General features: G+C 44.4%; 1 protein-coding gene across 7 annotated transcripts in view; it reads left to right on the plus strand.

The window, feature by feature from the left end:
* LOC129867315 (unconventional myosin-IXb-like) overlaps positions 1-23,645 on the plus strand; it is a 118,481-nt gene that overhangs the window by 63,055 nt on the left and 31,781 nt on the right. For 6 of the 7 annotated variants that reach the window (XM_055940637.1, XM_055940638.1, XM_055940639.1 and 3 more), the window contains exons 4-24: positions 4,564-4,626; positions 5,435-5,534; positions 5,882-5,982; positions 6,290-6,419; positions 6,936-7,025; positions 7,621-7,737; positions 8,016-8,150; positions 9,156-9,277; positions 9,507-9,648; positions 11,752-11,947; positions 12,386-12,461; positions 15,001-15,114; positions 16,202-16,241; positions 16,496-16,618; positions 16,733-16,813; positions 16,914-17,024; positions 17,375-17,500; positions 17,587-17,736; positions 17,979-18,136; positions 19,904-21,013; positions 21,164-21,233. In XM_055940637.1, the coding sequence (XP_055796612.1) occupies positions 4,564-4,626; positions 5,435-5,534; positions 5,882-5,982; positions 6,290-6,419; positions 6,936-7,025; positions 7,621-7,737; positions 8,016-8,150; positions 9,156-9,277; positions 9,507-9,648; positions 11,752-11,947; positions 12,386-12,461; positions 15,001-15,114; positions 16,202-16,241; positions 16,496-16,618; positions 16,733-16,813; positions 16,914-17,024; positions 17,375-17,500; positions 17,587-17,736; positions 17,979-18,136; positions 19,904-21,013; positions 21,164-21,233 (3,355 nt within the window). The remainder of the gene's footprint in view (positions 1-4,563; positions 4,627-5,434; positions 5,535-5,881; positions 5,983-6,289; positions 6,420-6,935; positions 7,026-7,620; positions 7,738-8,015; positions 8,151-9,155; positions 9,278-9,506; positions 9,649-11,751; positions 11,948-12,385; positions 12,462-15,000; positions 15,115-16,201; positions 16,242-16,495; positions 16,619-16,732; positions 16,814-16,913; positions 17,025-17,374; positions 17,501-17,586; positions 17,737-17,978; positions 18,137-19,903; positions 21,014-21,163; positions 21,234-23,645) is intronic. The other variant, XM_055940636.1, reaches the window with a different exon arrangement.

The raw sequence follows: 23,645 nt of genomic DNA on the forward strand, positions 1-23,645 counted from the left end.
AGTGAGAAGCACTGTAGTTTGTTTGTTTCTGTTGTGATACCTCTGAGGCCTGAAGCCCTAACCACGTTATAGCACAGCCTCCTTCCTCTCTCTGCCTGCAGTTTCTCTGGTTACTGCCTGCATCACATGCTCTGTCATTTCCTGTCTAACAGAGGAAGGGAGCGCTTAACGTAAAGTTTACAAAGCGGCAATATCAAATTATTAAATGGGTGGATCTAATCCTGAATGCTGATTGGATAAAAGCGCATTCTAGCCGGTGTCTATTCCACATGTTACCACCGGCTAAATCTATGACGTTAAAATGCCTATTTACTCTGTTCCATCTGACTGTGCAATCCACTGTCTCATCAACCCAGCCAGGCACTTTATAGGCTTGATCTCCACTATAAAAAGCATATAAACATTATCAGATTTCTTTTAGACAAACATCTAGTTTTCAACAGTGGAGATTTGTATAAACCTGGCTGCCTGTCTCTCTGACATTTACAACATTGTTTTAATATTCAAATTCCATCTCCAGCTGTCCCATAGTAATTAACATGTAGGGGTCGGGACTAGAGAGAGGCAGGTAGTGTTTCCTAGCCAGTCTAAATCATGAATCAGCTGGCATAATTTTTATGAATATATACAAAGAAATGTCAATAAAAAAAAAGGTGAAACGAAGTGCAGCTAGTTTGCAGTCTTTACAGATTCCGTTTTTAAGTGATTGTTAGCTGTTTTGTTGGCTAGCTCCTCTGAACACTAGTGTCCTGACGATTGAGCACATTTTCTATGCCAGGCGAAACCGCACCTCATTAGCTCATTGTTATGGATGTATCCAAATAAATGTCACTAGAAAACGGATTAAACAAATGCATCTACTGTTATTCTGTCTGCACTGTTTGACATGACTAAGTTAGTCGTAGTTGGCTAGCTAGCAAGCAAGGGATAAGAATGTTGCCAGCCAGTATGGCAATGGAACATTTGGAGCGAACGATGTCCATAGATACAGAACAAAAAGACTGAACGACCCAGTCGCGTCTCTGGCAACCGAACCAATAGAACGAATGACCAGCCGGCTTGGATAGCAACCCTAGAATTTTTATGAATAATGAAAATATGTTAATCATTATTTGGATATGTTGGTAACCCGTTGTATGAAAGTGATAATGCCCTCGAAGCCGTTGTTTGGTGGATATATTGGCACGGTTTGGCGGTCTGAAAAGAACACCCGTGCCAATATATCCTTCAAACACTGGCTTCTCGGGCATTATCACTTAAATGAAACATGAGTGAGGGGTTGCACATTTTGGGGAATATTCAGAGGTGGGAACTAACAGGAATATATGGGAATTAACGGAAATGAACGGAACGGACAGTGAAGTGGGCAGGGCAGTACGGATTTCTACTCTCACATCTGCAAAGAGAGTCTGAACATCAGACAGGATGACATTGTCTCCCTCAAGCCGTGCAATGTCTACTGCTGTAGGTTTCAGGCTGCTTTACCACTCTCTCCCAAAATACATCATCCTGGAGGATCCTCTTGATGGGGCTGTCTATATCGGGAGACTGTGATATGACCATTCCTTGGAAATACCCCTTCCCCTCCAGGAGACTGTCAAACATTGACAGCACCACCGGGCAGCTTCAATGTGGTGCTCTTATTCTTCTCACTTTGCTTGGTGAGGTAGATTGCTGCTATAACTTGATACTTCACATACCTAACCATTTCCTTGGCTCTCTTGTTGAGTGTATCCATTGTTTTCAGTGCCATGATATCATTGAGGAGCAGATTCAATCCATGAGCAGCACAGCCAATGGGTGTGATGTGAGGGTAGGACTCCTGCACTTTAGACCAAGCAGCCTTCATGTTCACAGCATTGTCTGTCACCAGTGCAAATACCTTCTATGGTCCAAGGTCATTGATGACCGCCTTCAGCTCATCCGCAATAAAGAGACCAGTGTGTCTGTCCCTTGTGTCTGTGCTCTTGTAGAATACTGGTGAGGGGTGGAGATGATGTAGTTAATTATTCCTTGCCCACAAACATTTGACCACCCATCAGAGATGATTGCAATACAGTCTGCTTTCTCTATGATTTGCTTGACCTTCACTTGAACTCTGAACTCTGCATCCAGCAAATGAGTAGATAAGGCATGTCTGGTTGGAGGGGTATATGCTGGGCAAAGAACATTCAGAAATCTCTTCCAATACACATTGCCTGTGAGCATCAGAGATGAACCAGTTGCATACACAGTTCGGGCAAGACATTCATCAGCATTTCTCTGACTACGTTCCTCCATTAAGTCAAAAAAAGCTTCTGATTCCAGGAGGACATGAGCTGTCGCTATCGATAAGGTGTCTGATTACCTCTATTCGAGGTGAAAATGATGATAGACTTTTGTCAGGTTGCTTGTTGTAAACGCTGAGGGAACTTTATGCACCTGCTCAGATGATTCTGCATCTTTGTTGCATTCTTCACATATGATTTGGCACAGTATTTTTGAAAATGTACACAGCTTTTCCTTCTACATTAGCTGCAGTGAAATGTCTCCACACATCAGATAGTGCCCGTGGCATTTTACTGTAAAGATTAGAAAAAATGTGTAAAAAATACTAACAAGTACAGTTCCATGTACAGATAAATAGTTAATTAGTTAGATTGAACAACTCCTTTGTAAGATAAATGTTTTAAATTTAAACATGTATGGAAACAGGTGAATTACCACTCCTCAGTTAGCAGGCTCAAGCAAGCTAAAACCCACATGGTAGCAAAAACTTACTAGCAGAAATTGTTACCAAGTTAGAAATTATTTAAACACACTTTGCTGTAGGCTACTATTTACTAGTTAACCAAAAAAGAATGTATGTCACAGAAAATATATTCACCCCACCCAGTATTGTAATTAAAACTTACCAGAAAGCATGTAGTCCTTGGCTCAGACAGTGTAGTAGTGTGGGCTCAATAGCATCTCATTAGTGTGCAAGATCTTGAGAATCAGCGGTACATGTGATGGAAGAGTGCACTGTGCATGCAGAGGGTTGCAATTCCATTGACTATGGGATAGTTTAACCAAAATATGACCTAGAAGTAATTGCCTTACATGTATCCCACAAAAAAGGTTCACTGTTATAAGCTAACTAACTTTTTTGATGAATTTAAGCATGGGAAAATTTGGGAAATTTCCCGGAAAGTTTCCGACCCTTTGCAACCCTATGAGTGACACTTTGGCCTCTGTTCAACATGAGCTTACTCTACTATACAGACAAGGACAGTTATTCCCAACCTGATTAGAAGGTCTTAAAACAGGGACTCATCGTTTTATATTGAATTGCTTAGCTTGAGAGGTGAGAAAGTAAATGGATATGAACTGTTAAGTTGGTGTTGAGACTTCAGTGGATGAGTTGTACTAGTGATGGTTGAGCTTGTTATGCTTGTAGCAGAGTGTCTGTCTGTCAGAAGCCATTGATTACAGCAGGACAGTGCTGACATTCTGCTGTACAAAGGCTTGCTGTGGAGCAGCCAAGAGTGGAGCAGCCAAGGCTGCTCTATAGAGGAGATTACTAAGGGAAGCCCTGGGACGAGCTCAGCACTGCACTGGCAGGGTGTTTTCATTCACTACATTACACTCTGCCTGGCTGGTTACAGGGTCTCACTGGGATGGGAGATGGGCTTTCTCAATGTAACAGAATAGCATGGGGATACCTGTGACATGGATCCTTTAAGACTAGACTAGCGATAAAGTTACATCCTCCTATTTGTGTACCGGTCTCTCTCTTCGTGTGGCAGGAGCATTGGGCCAGTAACCGAAAGGTCACTGGTTCGAATCCCCGAGCCGACTAGGTGAAACATCTGTCTGTGACCTTGAGCAAGGCACTTAACCCTAATTTCTCCTTTAAGTCACTCTGGATCAGGGCGTCTGCTAAATGACTAAAATGTATGTGGTTGTATATGTGTCTCTCTGTGTGTGACGTGTGTGTGTGTGTGTCTCTGGGTGTGACGTGTGGATGGACTCCAGTATTCCCTGCCTGGCTCTGCTTTGCTTTCTGTTAGATCAGCTCTCTATAGAGACGCAAAGGGCCGGGTAGTGAAGTTTCCATTCTCAGCAAAGGCCACTGGGCTCCCTCCCTGCCTGAGCTTCCGGTGTTAAAATACACACAACAACCATTGGCCCTCTATTCTTAGAGTTTCAACAAAAGGAAAGATTCGCTTAAATGTTGTTTTTGTTAAAGACATGCCTACATAAAAATGCAATTGTCTCTGTTTAAACTGTTGATCGTAGTGGCTGTTGCACATTAATATGACCATGTCACTGTGTACATCAGACTGAGGCCGTCCATATCTGGACTCTTAGTTCAACTGTTTATTGTTCCACCGACCATCTGCTCATGATTCCCCTCCTCCTCAGTCACTACTACCCCACTTTCACCTATACACACACACACACACACACACACACACACACGAGACCCTCACCAGACACACTTCACAGCCAAGTGAAAGGACCAAACTAACTTCAGTGTCACTTGATTTATGTTCTCTCATTCTCGTTCTCTCATTCTCGTTCTCTCTCTCTCGTTCTCAGAGCCATCGTGGAGAAGTATCTCCTGGAGAAGTCTCGTCTGGTCTCCAGAGAGAATAACGAGAGGTAAAGGGCAACAGCAGGGGTTACCTTTGACCCTCAATGACCTGTGGAGGCCCTTTGTAGAAACAGAGAGAGCTTCCCCCTGGTGCCCTTTGATAGTCAGAAAGAGACCATTTCCAAGAGTGACTCTCAGAACTAACTTTTTACCCAGCTTGAATATGTGCCAAAGAGTTGTGATCAATATGGGAGATGATACTTATTTTTTTGATGAATACATATTTAATTGACCATTTATTTAAAAGCACTGTAGTCCTACTGTTTCTACTTCAAATGCCCTGGGTGGGGTTGGCATAGCCTGTACATATCATTAACCCTATTCTTCATGTTATTACTCACTAGGTATGTGTCAGAGTTCTAGTATTATATGATAATGGACTAGTCCTGTTGTTATACCAACTTGTCTGTTGAAATTAGCTTCTGTTTTCATCATGTCTGCATGTGATGTCAGCGAGATTCTCAGAAGTAAACATGGAAACTCCGCCTGTGTGGTTTTGCAACAATGCAAGCTGACCGGCCGTCTGATAGCAAGGCTGGAAAAACTGACAGCAGCATTCACGCACATTACTAAACTGGCACGTTATTTACATAGTCAATGTTGGGTTAGGATAACTAATACTGCCACAGTGTTGACTTTTGATGGTCTGTATTCCAACATTTAAAACATAAAATCACCTTTTTAAATTAATGTATGATTTATTCCTGCCAGCTAAAAATACATAACCTTATAACAAAAACAAACAATTAACACATGCAAAAATCACACTGTATCCACTAACTAAACACACCGTTAAATTGTTCTGTGTCCCTTTAGGAACTACCATGTGTTTTACTATCTGCTGGTGGGAGCGTCAGAGGAGGAGCGCAAGGAGTTCAAACTGCTGCAGCCTGAAGATTACCTCTACCTCAAGCAGGTACTGTACACACACACACACACACACACACACACACACACTTACTGTACACTCCCCCTGCAAGAATGAACCACATCCCCATTGGCTAGTCCCTTAGGTGTCCTTGACAGATATTCTGCTGTGTTCTCTTGTGTACTTTACCTTCATTATCTTCTTTTAGCAGATGCCCTTGACTACATTCATTTAGTGTACATTCCCTTGTACCCTGACTCTCATTCTATTCATGGGTTGTGTGTGTCTTAATAATCTCTGTATTTGAACTGGCTCAAGGTAACATTCCCCATTGGATTCAGTGCTATTTCTCTCTCTCTCTCTCTCTCTCTCTCGCTGCACGTCTCCCTCTTCAGCAATATTTTAAGATAGAAGATGAGGAAGACCTGTGCCATGACTTTGAGAGGCTTCAGCAGGCCATGGAGATGGTCGGCTTCCTGTCTGCTACTAAGAAACAGTGAGTGGACATGCCCTGGTCATGGGCCGTGAATCTACACCACTGAGTTAACGTCTATCCCTTACACACCATTCGATCCCTTAAATGGATGCCTATACGTTTGTCAAATACAGTAGGTCATACATATATTTGCATACTGTAGTCAGTTTGTATCGCTTGGATCCTCTGCAAGCACTGCCATTAAACCCTTTCCTCTGGGGCAGTAGTCACAGTAGTTGGCAGTGATGTGAAACAATGAAAATAATGTTTGTTCTATTCATTTTGATTCTATGGTATGATGATTGTATCCCTTGTCTGTCCGCTGTAGGATCTTCTCTGTGCTGTCGGCCATCTTGTACCTGGGCAACGTGACGTACAGGAGGAAATCTACAGGCCGAGACGAGGGGCTAGACGTGGGACCCCCGGAGGTACTGGCTACCCTCTCAGACCTGCTCAAGGTAATAATGTCTGGTCTGCTGTTGTAGTCTACACCCCAATCAACCATTAGTCTTTACTCTGGGTTCTGGAGGGACCAATTTCTTTTGTCCCGACCGTGTACTAACACTTCTGATTCAGCTAATGAAGGTCTTTATGATGAGCTGAATCAGGGCCTGCATTCACAAAGCATCTCAGTCAGGGTAGGAATGCTGATCTACGATCAGGTCCAAAAAAAGTGATCCTACATCAGCACTCCTACTCTGAAACACTTTGAGAAAAACAGGCCTAGGATTATTAGTGATCTAATTAGGTTATTTGAGGTTGAAAGCATTGTAATAACCTAAACATGTGGCTAGGTATAGGTTTCATCATGACTAACATCCCAAACAGTGAATATATTTTATTATTGTCCAGTGAAGATGGTTCTTCCCTAATGATTATACAGGAAGCCTACTCTCCACTAAATCAATGTATATTTTGTCCGTCCCCGATAATGTTGAAAGTCTTGAGAATTGTGTGTGTGTGTGATCTCCCAGGTGAAAGAGGAGTTGCTGGTGGAGGCACTGACGAAGAGGAAAACGGTGACAGTCAATGACAAGCTGATTCTGCCCTACAGTCACAGTGAGGTAGGCAACCAACCACCAGTCTTTAAGGCCTATCATTATCTTGATTGGTTTATTCCCCCGGCTAGTTGTGTGTTACGTGTCGGTCTCTAATATTTCCCTGTCTTCTCCGTTGGTCTTCTCCATCTGTCCGTCGTTCTTCTCCGTCTGGTCTTCTCCGTCTGGTCTTCTCCGTCTGGTCTGTCGGTCTGGTCTGGTCTGTCTGGTCTGTCTGTCGGTCTGGTCTGTCGGTCTGGTCTGTCGGTCTGGTCTGTCGGTCTGGTCTGTCGGTCTTCTCTGTCGGTCTTCTCCTTCGGTCCGTCGGTCTTCTCCGTCTGTCTGTCAGTCGGTCTTCTCCATCGGTCCTGTCCATCTGTCTGTCTGTGTCTTTTGGTCTTCTCCGTCGGTCCTGTTTGTCTGTCTTCTCGGTCTTCTCCGTCGGTCTTCTCCGTCGGTCGGGCAGTCTTCTCGGTCTGTCGGTCTTTTCCATCCGTCTGGTCCGTCTGTCTTCTCCGTCTGTCTCTCTCTTCTCCCTTCTTCGGTCTGTCTTCTCCCTTTTGTCTCTCTTCCCATTCGCTCCTAATCTCTCTTGCTCTCTGTCTCTTTGTCTGTCTCTCAGGCCATCACAGCGAGAGACTCCATGGCCAAGTCTCTGTACAGCGCCCTGTTTGACTGGATTGTCCTGCGCATCAATCACGCACTGCTCAACAAGAAAGACATGGAGGAATCTGTCCCGGTAAGAGAGCGATAACACACGCACACATGCATGCACATCGGAATGCAGCTGAGAGTTTCCCCTCTCCAATGTTTCGTCCGGTACAGACATGTCGGGAATTCCTAATGCCCCACAAATAACTTGAAGTAAAAAAATTCTTATTAAGCAATTCATTTATTAAACAATTTTTTTTTTAAATACCTTGCCAAAGCTCTAGTATGATACAAGTGATATTGTGAAGCCATTAACAATTTATCTAAATTTCTGACTGACCTACTGTATGATTTGGTCTGTGCCAGTGTTTGTCTATAGGGGTCTTAGATATATTTGGCTTTGAGGACTTTGAGACCAACAGCTTTGAGCAGTTTTGCATCAACTATGCCAACGAGCAGCTTCAGTATTACTTCAACCAGCATATCTTCAAACTAGAGCAGGTGAGTTTGCCCTTGCTGCCTCTCATAGAAATGCTTTTGTGTATATATAGTGTATGTGGACACTCCTTCAAATTAGTTGATTTGGCTATTTCAGCAACACCCGTTGCTGACAGGTATATAAAATCAAGCATACAGCCATGCATTCTCCATAGACAAACATTGCCAGTAGAATGGCCTTATTGAAGAGCTTAGTGACTTTCAATGTGGCACCGCCAAGGATGTCACCTTTCCAACAAGTCAGTTTGTCAAATTTCTGCGCTGCTACAGCTGCCCCGGTCAAATGTAAGTGCTGTTATTGTGAAGTGGAAACATCTAGGAGCAACAACGGCTAAGCCGCAAAGTGGTTGGCCACACAAGCTCACTGAACGGGTGCGAGGAGGATTAATTTTCTGGGGCTGTTTTTCATGGTTCCGGCTTGGTCTATTAGTTCAACTGAAGGGAAATCTTAACAATACAGCATACAATGACATTCTAGACGATTATGTGCTTCCAACTTTGTGGCAACCGTTTGGGGAAGCCCCTTTCCTGTTTTAGCATGACAATGCCCCGTGCACAAAGCGAGGTCCATACAGAAATGTTTTGTTGAGATCGGTGTGAAAGAACTTGACTGTCCTGCACAGTGCCCTGACCTCAACCCCGTCGAACACCTTTAGGTTGAATTGGAACGCAGACTGCGTGCCGGGACTAATCGCCCAACATCAGTGCCTGACCTCACTAATGCTCTTGTGGCTGAAGGGAAGCAAGCCCCCGCAGCAATGTTCCAACATCTAGTGGAAACCCTTCCCAGAAGAGTATAGGCTGTTATAGCAGCAAAGGCGTACCAACTCCATATTAATTCCCATGATTTTGAATGACATGTTCGACGAGCAGCTGTCCACATACTTTTGGTCATGTAGTGTAGATTCTATGTCATTATATTTCTATGGTGCCTCTCCATAAGGACAGTATAACAGCCCTGATGGATCCTATGTCTTCCCTAACTGTAAGCCTGTTTGTCCATTACAGGAGGAGTACCAGGCGGAGGGCATCACCTGGCACAACATAGACTACACAGACAACGTGGGCTGCATCCACCTCATCAGCAAGAAGCCCACTGGACTCCTGTACCTACTGGATGAGGAGAGCAAGTATGGACTTCAAGTCTTTAAAAAAGATATATATTCCAATAAAGAGATGGTGCACTTATATTCCATATGTTTTGCTTTTTAATTACTGCAACCTAAAGATAGTGTTCATTACTTTGCTATGATTGACAGTATATTTACATGTTAGATGAGATAAAAGTTAATGTGGTGAATCTATCACTATTCTCTTTCCCCCTTCACTCACTTTCTCTCTCCTCCTCTTGCTCTCCAGTTTCCCCCGTGCCACTGACGAGACCCTGCTGGCCAAGTTCAAGCAGCAGCACCAGGGGAAGAAGTACTTTGTGCCCACGCCTGTCATGGAGCCTGCCTTCGTCATCCGACACTTCGCTGGGAAGGTCAAGTACCAGATCAAGGTAGGGATGAATGAACATCCACCCCCAAACACAGTCACAGGTTCCCTGTTTACTATAATGTACAGTTGAAGTCGGACGTTTACAAACACCTAAGCCAAATACATTTAAACTGTTTTTCACAATTCCTGACATTTAATCCTAGTAAAAAAATTCCCTGTCTTAGGTCAGTTAGGATCACCACTTTATTTTAAGAATGTGAAATGTCAGAATAATAGTAGAGAGAACTATTTATTTCAGCTTTTATTTCTTTCATCACATTCCAGAGTGGGTCAGAAGTTTACATACACTCAATTAGTATTTGGTAGCATTGCCTTTAAATTGTTTATCTTGGGTCAAACGTTTCGGGTAGCCTTCTACAAGCTTCTCACAATAAATTTTGGCCCATTGCCCCTGACAGAGCTGGTGTAACGAAGTCAGGTTTGTAGGCCTCGTTGCTCGCACAAGCTTTTTCAGTTCTGCCCACAAATTTTCTATAGGATTGAGGGCAGGGCTTTCTGATGGCCCCTCCAATACCTTGACTTTGTTGTCCTTAAAGCCATTTTGCCACAACTTTGTAAGTATGCTTGGGGTCATTGTCCATTTGGAAGACCCATTTGCGACCAAGCTTTAACTTCCTGACCGATGTCTTGAGATGTTGTGTCAATATATCCACAAAATTGTCCTTCCTCATGATGCCAACTATTTTGTGAAGTGCACCAGTCCCTCCTGCAGCAAAGCACCCCCACAGCATGATGCTGCCACCCCCGTGCTTTACGGTTGGGATGGTGTTTTTCGACTTGCAAGCCTCCCCCTTTTTCCTCCAAACATAACGATGGTCATTATGGCCAAACAGTTCTATTTTTGCTTCATCAGACCAGAGGACATTTCTCCAAAAAGTACAATCTTTGTCTCCATGTGCAGTTGCAAACCCTAGTCTGGCTTTCTTTATGGTGGTTTTGGAGCAGTGGCTTCTTCCTTGCTGAGCGGCCTTTCAGGTTATGTCGATATAGGACTCGTTTTACTGTGGATAGAAATACTTTTGTACCTGTTTCCTCCAGCATCTTCACAAGGTTCTTTGCTGTTGTTCTGGGATTGATTTGCACTTTTCGCACCAAAGTACGTTCATCTCTAGGAGACAGAGCCTTCTCCTTCCTGAGCGGTATGACGGCTTAGTGGTCCCGTGGTGTTTATACTTGCGTACTATTGTTTGTACAGATGAACGTGGTACTTTCAGGCGTTTGAAAATTGCTCCCAAGGATGAACCAGACTTGTGGAGGTCCACAAATCTTTTTCTGAGGTCTTGGCTAATTTCTTTTGATATTCCCATGATGTCAAGCAAAGAGGCACCGAGTTTGAAGGTAGACCTTGAAATACATCCATATGTACACCGCCAATTGACTCAAATTATGTCTTTTAGCCTATTAGAACCTTCTAAAGCCATTACATCATTTTCTGGATTTTTCTAAGCTGTTTAAAGGCACAGTCAACTTAGTGTATGTGCACTTTTTACCCACTGGATTTGTGATACAGTGAAATAATCTGTCTGTTAACAATTGTTGGAGAAATTACTTGTGTTATGCACAAAGTAGATGTCTTAACCGACTTGCCAAAACTATAGTTTATTAACAAGAAATTTGTGGAGTGGTTGAAAAACAAGTTTTAATGACTCCAACCTAAGTGTACGTAAACTTCCGACTTCAACTGTAATGTGTAGGGGGTTGAGGGAGGTTTCTTGTATTTGTGTAGCTCTTCATTGTTATTGACAGCATTATTATTGTTATTCAGAAAGTTATTACTCATTCATGACAAAGCTTCCACTATTCATTTTTATTTTATTTAACCTTTTATTTAACTAGGTAAGTCAGTTAAGAACAAAGTCTTATTTACCATGACGGCTTACCCCGGCCAAACCCGGATGACGCTGGGCCAATTGCGGCCGGATGTGATACAGCCTGGAATTGAACCAGGGACTGTAGGGACACCTCTGCACTGAGATGCAGTGCCTTAGACCACTGCACCACTCGGCGGCCCCCTCCTGTGTCAGACTGATTACAAACAGCGTCTTAGTGGATAGTCTAAAACGACCTTGGCATGCAAACCCACTCCTATGACTCTTCTTGGCAGGACTTCCGGGAGAAGAACACGGACCACATGCGTCCAGACATCGTGGCTCTGCTGCGGAGCAGTGACCGAGCCTATGTGCGGCAGCTGATTGGGATGGACCCGGTGGCCATGTTCCGCTGGGGCATCCTGCGAGCCACCATCAGAGGCATGGCTGCCTTCAACGAGGCTGGACGCCGCTGGGCTGCCAAGAACGCAGGTCGAATATATACACCTTGCACTGTAGAAAAGTGGGAAGATGACTATATTATATTATATATATATATATATATTAGTACACAACTGGCACAGTGTATGGCAGACAGAGTATTGATACAGCTGTCTGCTACTTAGAAATTAGTTGCTCATGGTTTGGGGAGAAACGGTAGCCTTGAATTTCCATTTTCCCATAAGCCTCAATCTGCCAGTCTATTTGTTGTATTGACTAGATGAGAAAAGTGTCTCGTTAAATTAAATCAAGGAAATACTAAACAGGGAGTTGGCCTCTGAAAGTACTCAACTGGATTATTTTTATTCATTTGACAAGCAGTTGTCATGGGGACCAGTCTTCTGTCCTCGTAGAGCCTTTAGGCATCTAATGTTATGTTTGTCTGTGTTCCTGTCTGTGTGGGGGTGCTTGTCTGTGTTTGTTCATTAGGTGTGCAGCGCCCTACTTCCAGGACTCCTTTGGGGGAGCTGCAGAGGTCCAACACACCTGTAGAGAGAATGTACAGGTAAGACCCAGATCCACCACATAGCTCTCTGACTGAGGGACACACAGGGAAGAAGGTAAACTACATTTGTCCCAATATCCCCACTTCCATCCCACTTAAGAAGTGATGCATTGGCCATGCATAGGGCCCGCCTGTTTTATTTTCCTGGTCAGGTCAAGCGTGCAGCAATAACTCCTGCCCCTAGCCATGTATACTAGATAGTATGTTAGTGTGGATCTTGAGACATATTATGGGAGGGTTGGGAAACGGGCCTTCTTCCTCTCCTCCACTGTTGTTTTGGGTGTGATGTCATGTGATTGACAGATGGGTCTCTCTGTCCCCTGAGGCACACTGCAGATAGGCAGGAATTCAGTGGTTACAATTTACCAGTGCACACGTGGAGCTAAAGCCCAAGGACTATTCTTCCATCAGAAATCCACAACCCTACTAACTTGATCCAAGACCAAGTCGTTTAATTAATCTATACTATAAAAATGGAACATTAATTGGGATTAACCAGAATAATTTAAATCACTTTGCCTGATTGGGGTTCCTCATGGAGAACAAGTTGAAGATTGGATAATCAGTCAATCAATCAAATTGTATTTATATAGGTCTTTTAAAAAATGTGTTTGTCTCAAAGATGACAAATGACAAGGTGAGCATCCGTACAGTGGACTTATCCAATGTCCCTGCACCTAGGATGACATGAAGAAGACTCAGACGGTAATATCATAAAAATCACAAGATTCTTCAGGAAGTGTATCCGTACTGGGAGACAAATGGAACTCTCCCTAAGCCTCTAGTAATTGGAACTGAATGAAACTATTGAAACAGTTGGCTTGTGTGCTTCCTGGTCTCTTGTATGACATCAGTTTAGTAAAATCTATAGAAATAGAATTACATGTATATCTGAAGAATCCTCCATCTCATCCTGGCCTCTGTGTTGTTTCCCTTGCACCTGGGTGACCCCGAGTGCGTTTCTCTCCCTTCCACAGACAGCATAGAAGCCTATCTACTTTGATCACTCCAACAAGCGCCCCCTAGAGGCCATCAAAGACATCTTCACAAGCTGTTTTTTGCCATAGCACTACACAGCTGATTCAAATAATCAAAGCTCGATGATGGGTTGGTTATTTGAGCCAGCTGTGAAATGCTAGGGCAAAAACCAACCGTGCACCCGGGGGGTGGTTACTTCATGAAGGTTTGTAGCAGGCATATATTTCTTTAGTTTGGAAAGGAAAGCAGCCAGACTACAGAAATAAACTTAATAGAAACATCGAAACACTGCAAACATTGTGCTTTCTAATCATCGACAGGCTGCGTCTTGTTCATATTCTCTTCCTCCTTTCTCTCTATTTCTCTCCTATTTCCCCCCCTTTCTCGCTCTCTGTTTCTCTCCCTCTCTCGCCCATGGTAATCTGCCTCTTCATCCAGGTTTATTATGGTTAGTGTAGAACACAGGAAGGTGTTAGTGCTGCATGCTCTGATTATTTACTCATTACTGGGAGGAAACTGGCAAGGCTGTGCACACTAATATACACTGCTCAAAAAAATAAAGGGAACACTTAAACAACACAATGTAACTCCAAGTCAATCACACTTCTGTGAAATCAAACTGTCCACTTAGGAAGCAACACTGATTGACAATATATTTCACATGCTGTTGTGCAAATGGTATAGACAAAAGGTGGAAATTATAGGCAATTAGCAAGACACCCCCAATAAAGGAGTGATTCTGCGGGTGGTGACCACAGACCACTTCTCAGTTCCTATGCTTCCTGGCTGATGTTTTGGTCACTTTTGAATGCTGCCGGTGCTTTCACTCTAGTGGTAGCATAAGACGGAGTCTACAACCCACACAAGTGGCTCAGGTAGTGCAGCTCATCCAGGATGGCACATCAATGCGAGCTGTGGCAAGAAGGTTTGCTGTGTCTGTCAGCGTAGTGTCCAGAGCATGGAGGCGCTACCAGGAGACAGGCCAGTACATCAGGAGACGTGGAGGAGGCCGTAGGAGGGCAACAACCCAGCAGCAGGACCGCTACCTCCGCCTTTGTGCAAGGAGGAGCACCGCCAGAGCCCTGCAAAATGACCTCCAGCAGGCCACAAATGTGCATCCACCAGTCCAATGACCAATCCTAGTCCGCAGCAGTGTAACACCATTATGGATAAAATACATCAACCAGTGAAGCTTTGATTCAGAAATGCATGCTCACAGTACTTACTTACAGGTATGGTGTGAGAGAACACAACCTCTGTCTTTCTACACTCTGCTTTAGCCATGGCTGGATGGTCTGAACTGAAGCAGCATTAAACACCAGTTTTACATGATCTCAACTTCAGACCTCTAACTGGTCTGTTGGTGTGTTTCTCTTGGGAAGCAGGCTCTTTGGTGGTGGGGTGTTTTCTGTCTTTTGAGGTGTCCTGACAGCAGTGTTTCTACCCCCCCCCCCCCCGTCCTCCCCTTATGCCCCATGCCCAACACCCCTTCCCGTCTCCTCCCACTGTCTCTTACCCTCCATCCTCCTCACCCACTGTGGCCCTTGCTGGGTTGATTCAGGGACATGCATGCCCAGATAATCAGCTCCATTAAGGACTTGCAGCTGGACGGTGAGGACCCTCGCAAACTGCTGCAGTCCTGGGGTCGCCTGCGGTTCCCTCGACACCTCCTTCAGTGAGTCTGTAGCCCCTTCAGCCCAGCTTGGCCTACCGTGTTCTAACCCAGCTTTAACAGTGCTCAACCTCAGTCCTCCTGGGGGCTGAGGCATCCCCTTAGATGCAAATCTTTGTTCCAGGCCAGTACTTGAACACCTGATTTGACTAAGATTTTTTTTATCCTAGTCCAAAACTGGAAACAGAATTATGTATTCAGCCAGAAGACATAATTCCTAATCTCTCACGCTCAACACATGACAGACAGTTTAAGACACAGGCTGGGTAATTGGCTGTTTTGAGACGAAACCTCATGGAAAAACATGAATCCTAGTTATTTGCAGATGGCTGAAAACAACACTAGTCTGCTTGTGATAGTGGACTCCAAAGCCCATAGAGACTGGCTTCCAATGTGATGTTGATTAGCATGAGGCTGATGTTGTAATGCAGCGAGGCTGTTGCCCATATGGGCTATAATGGAGATAGAGGACTTGATGAAATCTGAGGATACAATGATGGCCTCAATAGCACAGCTGCTGCATGAACAAACATTACTCACATGAATGCATTGGCTTCTAGATTAAACTGTTTAAGAATGTGAAGTCTAAAAGAACCCAAAAGTTTGTTGGGAATCATAGCTCGTTTTAACTTATATAGAACTATGGCTGTTGGGTATAAGATATACAAGTATTTTACACAGTGAAGAAACAAGTCTCCCTCGAAAAATGTGTGTGCAGTGTTGACCGCACAAATGACACACTGTAATAAACCCAAGGCTGAAATCATTTAGTTGGCACATAGCAACTGTTCCACTATAAATCCAAGGCTGATATGATGAAAACAAGATAGCTGGAGGAACAGGTATCCTACTCCTATAAGCCCTATGGGTCTCATCCAGGCTGTCTGATTGTTTGGCTGGATTCTCCCATCCGTGTGTCTGTCCGTCCGTCATCCCACCCATACTCCAGGTGCAAGCCCTCACGCCTCACTGACTGAGAATGACACACCATACTAACAACATGGCTCACCCCCCAACGCGCTCACCACTAGACCTCCTCAGCGACATCGCTGTGCTGAGCCCGTCTCACTAACCTCTCCCTCTCCCACAGGAAAAACAAGAATGCCAAGCAGAAACAGATCATACCTAAGGTAAACTTACTGTATCATACATACGCCAGCTACATCCACTCCTACATACATACATACAATCTGCCACATGACCTGTAAATATGACTTCCGACCACCTGAAATTATTCGTATTTCTTCATTATCTCAGATCTTGATCACTAAATTATCTAATAGAAATGTTTCAAAATATAACATTTTAATCATCCGAGAGTATCAGCGACACTGAGGTGGTGTCTGCAGACGTTTAGAACTCTGATGTTGATGCTCTTCCTTAGAGCCTGTTGGACTCTCGCTCCCTGAAGTTCATTGTGGGTCGGACCCTCCACGACCGCACCGCCAAGTCTCTGCTGCACCTCAACAAGAAGAAGAAGACTCCCAGCATTAGTGCTCAGTTCCAGGTCAGCTGATCTCACCATCAAATACAGCAGCCAGACAGCCACTAACATACAATGCAGATGCAGGACTTTATTGAAGTTAGTCTCATTGATATGAAATCCTTTTTACATTGACAGACCTCTCTGACTAAACTGCTGGAGACTTTGGGCAGAGCAGAACCCTTCTTCATCCGCTGTATTCGCTCCAACTCTGAGAAGGTAACGCCCCTTTTTTTCTATTATGTACAACCAAAATGATGATGATAAATGATTATGATGAGTCCCTCTAATGATGTGCTGTGTATCTGTGTGTGTGCAGAAGGAGATGTGTCTGAACGAGACCCTGGTGCTGCAGCAGCTGCACTACACGGGCATGCTAGAGACGGTTCGCATCCGGAGGTCTGGCTATGGAGCCAAGTACACATTCCAAGTACAGTGCACCTCTTTAATAACTCAGACAGCCAGAAGCAATGTCTGAAACAATATCTGTTGTTGATACTTGACATTCATTGTTTACCAATGAAAATAATTGCTTTATATCAAGGTTGTAAAACTCATTCCACGGAGGGCCGAGTGTCTGCAGGTTTTAGATTTTTCCTTTCAATTAAGCCCTAGACAACAAGGTGAAGAGAGTTCCTTACTAATTACAAGGGAGGAGCGAAAACCCGCAGACACTCGGTCCTCCGTGAAACATATTCTTTATTTCTTGCATGTTAGAAGGAACATTTTTATTGAGCAATGTCTGTCAAAACAAAATAGCTATTATAAATGTACCTGTAGGAATTCATTGAGCAATTCCGAGTGTTGCTGCCCAAGAATGCTACAGCCTCCAAGCCAGAGGACATCTCGGCCCTGTTCCAGAGGATGGCGCTCGACCACACCACTTACCAGATAGGAAAAACCAAGGTAAGACCAGCTCACCTCCACATTTTCCTCACAGAAATACATTTTAATTGCCTTTTAATTGTCTTGAATTAAATTGCGATCCTCAGGTTTACCTGAAGGAGCTGGAGCGTCAGCAGCTGCAGGACACACTACACAAGGACGTGATGCGTAAGATCATCTTCCTGCAGTACTGGTTCAGGGCCCGCCTGGAGAGGAGATACTTCCTGGAGATGAGACAGGCGGCCATGTTGCTCCAGGTAAGCTGTGTGATAACCCGTCCTGTACAGATGTCAGCTCTAAGATGCGACTTTTCCTCATACAAAATGCTTAGAAATCTAGTATTTTCAATATCTATTTCTTACAAAGAAATACATAGAAATTGTCCAATATCCATCCTTTATGAGACAATCATATTCTTGCAGATGGGGAATAAATTAGTTCTGTTTGGTAATATATGTCAGGGTAATAATTTGTTCTTGCCCGTGTTCATCCCTCCCAGCATGCGTGGCGTAGACGCCGCAAGGAACGGCAGTGTCAGGCAGCCACGCTGATCCAGGCTGTGTGGAAGGGCTCCAGACAGAGGTCAGAGTACCTCCGCAGGCATACCAGCATCATGAAGATCCAGGCTCTGGCCAGAGGACACTCCGCACGGAGGAGGTACAGCACGAGGCCACACCACTGAAATACATTCATTGCTTAGTGTAGTATTTATAAAGTGTGAAATGCCTTGAGTTATCGGTAAACACTGACTTAGTTGAATTTAATTTATTTGGTTTAAAGAGATATACAACAAAATGTACAATGTGGACCCAGAGGATAGCACTTAAAAGTTTTAATTAAAACACTTGTTTCCAAAGTGTTCCTCCGAAGTAAAAACAAATAATCAATCAATCAATTTTATTTTATATAGCCCTTCGTACATCAGATAATATCTCGAAGTGCTGTACAGAAACCCAGCCTAAAACCCCAAACAGCTAGAATGCAGGTGTAGAAGCACGGTGGCTAGGAAAAACTCCCTAGAAAGGCCAAAACCTAGGAAGAAACCTAGAGAGGAACCAGGCTATGAGGGGTGGCCAGTCCTCTTCTGGCTGTGCCGGGTGGAGATTATAACAGAACTATGCCAAGATGTTCAAAAATGTTCATAAGTGACAAGCATGGTCAAATAATAATCATGAATAATTTTCAGTTGGCTTTTCATAGCTGATCATTAAGAGTTGAAAAACAACAGGTCTGGGACAGGTGGCGGTTCCATAACCGCAGGCAGAACAGCTGAAACTGGAATAGCAGCAAGGCCAGGCGGACTGGGGACAGCAAGGAGTCACCACGGGCGGCAGTCCCGACGCATGGTCCTAGGGCCCAGGTCCTCCGAGAGAAAGAAAGAGAGAAGGAGAAAATTAGAGAGAGCCAAGATTTTCAAAATGTTCATAAATGACAAGCATGGTCAAATAATAATCAGGAATAAATCTCAGTTGGCTTTTCATAGCCGATCATTAAGAGTTGAAAACAGCAGGTCTGGGACAGGTAGGGGTTCCATAACCGCAGGCAGAAGAGTTGAAACTGGAATAGCAGCAGTTTACACCAGTTTACACAAATACACCATGACAGCGCAATACACAAGGGGTGGAACAGTGGCAATGGTACCCACAGGACAAACAGAATAATATTAGTCTGAGGAGAGATTAAATAGCATTAATACAACAAAAATAATTCTAAACACACCTTTACTTTACAAAGTTAAACAGATGTATTTTTTCTAAATAACACATATAATAATTAAATGATCGACAAGATTACAAACAACCACATTGCATTCATTTATATTGACATCCTAAAAAGTGGCACTATACATTGCACATTTTCCTAACCTTAAAGGCCCAGTGGAGTTCTGTGTTTTTATATACATTTCCACAATGTGGTTAGAATAATACTGTGAAATTGTGTAAATTATAATAATGCCCTTTTAGTGTAAGAGCTGTTTGATAAGACCACCTGACATTTCAGCCTGTTTTGGTGGGATGAAGTTTTGGCCTGCCTGATGACCATCACCAGGCTGTAAATTAGTTAAATGGACAAAAAGAGAGTTTCAAACCTCTGCTAATAACCGCTAGTTTTCAGTTTTCCACTCAGACCACTCCCAGACAGTCCTAGCAAAATTCTTCTTGAGAAATTGTTCTTTGCTAAGAACCTATTTTTGTTTATTTTTTACCATTTTAATTGAAAACAATCACACTAAGGTACTTGAGATAAAAGCGACTGCGTTGGGCCTTTAAAAACAACATTTTCATCGCACATCATCTCTTACCTCGGAAACAACCTATGCCTTGTATAGAAAATGCTATACAAATGCTTGGAAATTCCCAGAGATACATTGTAACATTGTTATATGAATGTTGAACCACTACTGAATCATGTTGACCTTAACAGGTGCCATTCAATACGGGAGGAGAGGAGGAAAAGGGAGGAGGAGGCCATGAAGAAAGAAGAGGAAGCAGAGGAAGCCAGGAAGAGGGCGGAGGAAGAGGCAGCCAGGCTAGCGAGAGAGGCAGAAGAGGAGGCAGCCCGACTGGAAATGGAAGCAGAGGAAGAAGCATTTAGGAGAAAGAAAGAGGCAGTGCGGGAGGCAGCAGAATGGAGGGCGAGGGAGGAGGCAAGGCTGAGGCAGGCAGAAAGTGTCAACAAGGAACCTGAGACACAGGAGGAGCCAGAGGCACAGGTGGCAGCTGAAAGAACTCTAGATGCGAGCCAACATGAGTATAAAGTGCCTGTCCAGGACAAGGAGAAGCAGAGGGAGGAGGCAGAAGCTGTAGAGGCTGCAGCTACTTCACCTCCTGAGGAGGTGGACATAAGGGATGCTTCTACAGTCTTCCAGCCTGATGAGGGCAACGGTACACAGGCTGAGGCTGGGCCCCAGCTGGAGGAGGAGAGCCAAGCTGTGGAGGAACTGGAGGAAGCCCACTCCAAGGAGCCTGAGGAGGAGGAGGGGACCAAGGAGGAAGCTGCCCCCCAGTCACCAGAAAAAGACAATGGGGCTCAGGCTGCTGTGGAGGCACACAGGTCTCAGGTCTCCAGGAGCCAGGAGAAGAGAGAACAGCGGCGCCAGCGGGGCCTGGAGCACAGCCAGCGGGAGAGTGAGCGGGTCGCCTTGGCAGCCACCAAGGAGGAGCCTGTCCCTAAGATCAAAGGTCAGGAGGCAGCCAGCCGAGCCGAGGTCAAGCCAAAAGAGCGGGCCGAGCGGGCGGACAGCAAGGAACTGGACCAGTACACTTTTGTAGCCTGGAAGAAAGAAGCCAAAGCCACCTCCCACACCCCTGCACCTGTACGCCCCAGCACCTTACGCCTGAACCCCCCCGAACCAATGGATGACAGGAACGGCCATAATGAGGTCCTGGGTCCAGGCAATCTGGTTCGCTACAGCCAACAGGGCACCATCAAGGAGAAGGCAGAGAAATGGAAGGGGAAGAAGACTGATGGACGACAACCAGAGGGCACCAGTCCTGACGACCACAGCAAGGACAGGAGGAAAAAACATTCACCGTACGACATTCCATATCCTTGTGATATCTACAGTAATATTAATGAGTTATACTTGCTTTAGGATATCATTGTCTCTGCAACATGAGAAAAGACCAGAGGATTCCCACAGTTATGATTATGAATTTTACATCTGTCTCCGTTTATTTCCAGGAGTGGTGGAAACTCTCTTGATGCGGTGTCCCCTGGCTCGGACAATTCTGGTGCCACTTCCAACAGAGAGGTAACATTGCTATACTATTATAATTTTTTTTTTTATTCATATGTTTTCATTTTGCTTATATTTAATTAGGCAAGTCAATTAAGAACAAATTCTTATTTACAATGATGGCCTACTAAGAGGCAAAAGGCCTCCTATGGGGGCAAAGTAAAACACATTGACAAGAGACACCACAACATGGTAGCAGCACAAACACAGTACAAACATTGTTAGGCACAGATAACTGCACAACGGGCAAAAAGGTAGAGACAACAATACATCACACGAAGCAGCCACAAGTGTCAGTAAGAATGTCCATGATTGAGTCTTTGAATGTAGAGATGGCGATAAAACTGTCCAGTTTGAGTGTTTTTTTGCAGCTCTTTCCATTCGCTAGCTGCAGCGAACTGAAAAGAGGAGCGACCCCGGGATGTGTGCACACTGAACAAAAATAAACGCAACATGCAACAATTAATGATTTTAATGAGTTACAGTACATGTAATGAAATCAGTCAATTTAAATAAATGCTATGGGTTTCATTTGACTGGGAATACAGATATGTATCTGTTGGTAGGGGCGTGGATCAGAAAACCAGTCAGTATCTGGTGTGACCACCATTTGCTTCGTGCAGCATGACATATCTCCTTTACATAGAGTTGATCAGGCTGTAGGCCTGTGGGATATGTTGTCCCACTCTTCAGTGGCTGTGCGAAGTTGCTGGGTATTGGCAGGAACTGAAACACACAGTTGTACATCCTGATCCAGAGCATCACAAACATGCTTAATGGGTGACATGTCTGGTAAGTATGCAGGCCATGGAAGAACTGGGACATTTTCAGCTTCCAGGGGGTGTGCATTGTCATGCTGAAACATGAGGTGATGGCGGCAGATGAATGGCACGACAATGGATCTCATCACGGTATCTCTGTGCAGTCAAATTGCCATCGATAAAATGCAATTGTCTTTGTTTGTAGCTTATGCCTGCCCTTCCCATAATCCCACCGCCACCATGGGGCACTCTGTTCACAACGTTGAAATCATGTGTGTCATCTGCCCGGTACAGTTGAAACCGGGATTCATCCGTGAAGAGCACAGTGGCCATCGAAGGTGAGCATTTAGCCACTAAAGACGGTTACGAGACCAAACTGCAGTAAGCTCAAGACCCTGATGAGGACGACGAGCACGCAGTTGAGCTTACCTGAGATGGTTTGACTGTTTGTGCATAAATTCTTCACTTGTGCAAACCCACAGTTTCATCGGCTGTCCAGGTGGCTGGTCTTGGAGGATCTCGCAGGTGAAGAAGCAGGATGTGGAGGTCCTGGGCTGGCATGGTTACGCATGATCTGTGGTTGTGAGGCCGGTTGGACGTACTGCCAAATCCTCTAAAACGACGTTGGAGGCGCACTATAGTAGAGAAATTAACATTCAGTTCTCTGGCAACAGCTCAGGATGACATTCCTGCAGTCAGCATGCCAGTTGCACGCTCCCTCAAAACTTGAGACATCTGTGGGATTGTGTTGTGACAAAACTGCACATTTTATAGTCCTTTTATTGTCCCCAGCACAAGGTGCATCTGTGTAATGACCATGCTGTTTAATTAGCTTGTTGATATGCCACACCTGTCAGGTGGATGGATTATCTTGGCAAAGGAGAAATGCTCACTAACAGGGATGTTAACAAATTTATGTGAGAAATAAGCTTTTTGTGCGTATGGAACATTCCAGGGATCTTTCATTTCATCTCGTGAAAGATGGGACCAACACTTTACATGTTGCGTTTATATTTTTGTTCAGTGTATGTGGAGGATGAGGGTTGCAGTAGGTATCTCAAATAGGGGGGATTGAGGCCTAAGAGGGTTTTTTAAATAAGCATCAACCAGTGGGTCTTGTGCCGGGTATACAGAGATGGCCAGTTTACAGAGGAGTGCAGTGATGTATCCTATAAGGAGCATTGGTGGCATATCTGATGGCCGAACACCTAGCCGCTCGAGAGCAACCTTAACTGCCGTCCTATAAATTATGTCTCTGTAATCTAGCATGGGTAGGATGGTCATCTGAATTAGGGTTAGTTTGGCAGCTGGTGTGAAAGAGGAGCGATTACAATAGAGGAAAGCAAGTCTAGATTTAACCTTAGCCTGCAGCTTGGATATGTGCTCAGAGAAGGACAGTGTACCGTCTAGCCATACTCCCAAGTACTTGTATGAGTTGACTACCTCAAGCTCTAAACCAGGGGTGGGCAACTCCAGTCCTCGAGGGCCTGATTGGTGTCATACTTTTTCTCCATCCCTAGCAAACACAGCTGATTAATCAAATTGCATTCTTAACTGAAGATCATGATTAGGTGATTATTGGAGTCAGGTGTTGGCTGGGGCAAAACGGTGACACCAATCAGGCCCTCGGGGCCTGGAATTGCCCACTCCTGCTCTAAACCCTCAG

The sequence above is a fragment of the Salvelinus fontinalis genome, chromosome 12 (assembly GCF_029448725.1).
Source record: "Salvelinus fontinalis isolate EN_2023a chromosome 12, ASM2944872v1, whole genome shotgun sequence".
Taxonomy (NCBI): Eukaryota; Metazoa; Chordata; class Actinopteri; order Salmoniformes; family Salmonidae; genus Salvelinus; species Salvelinus fontinalis.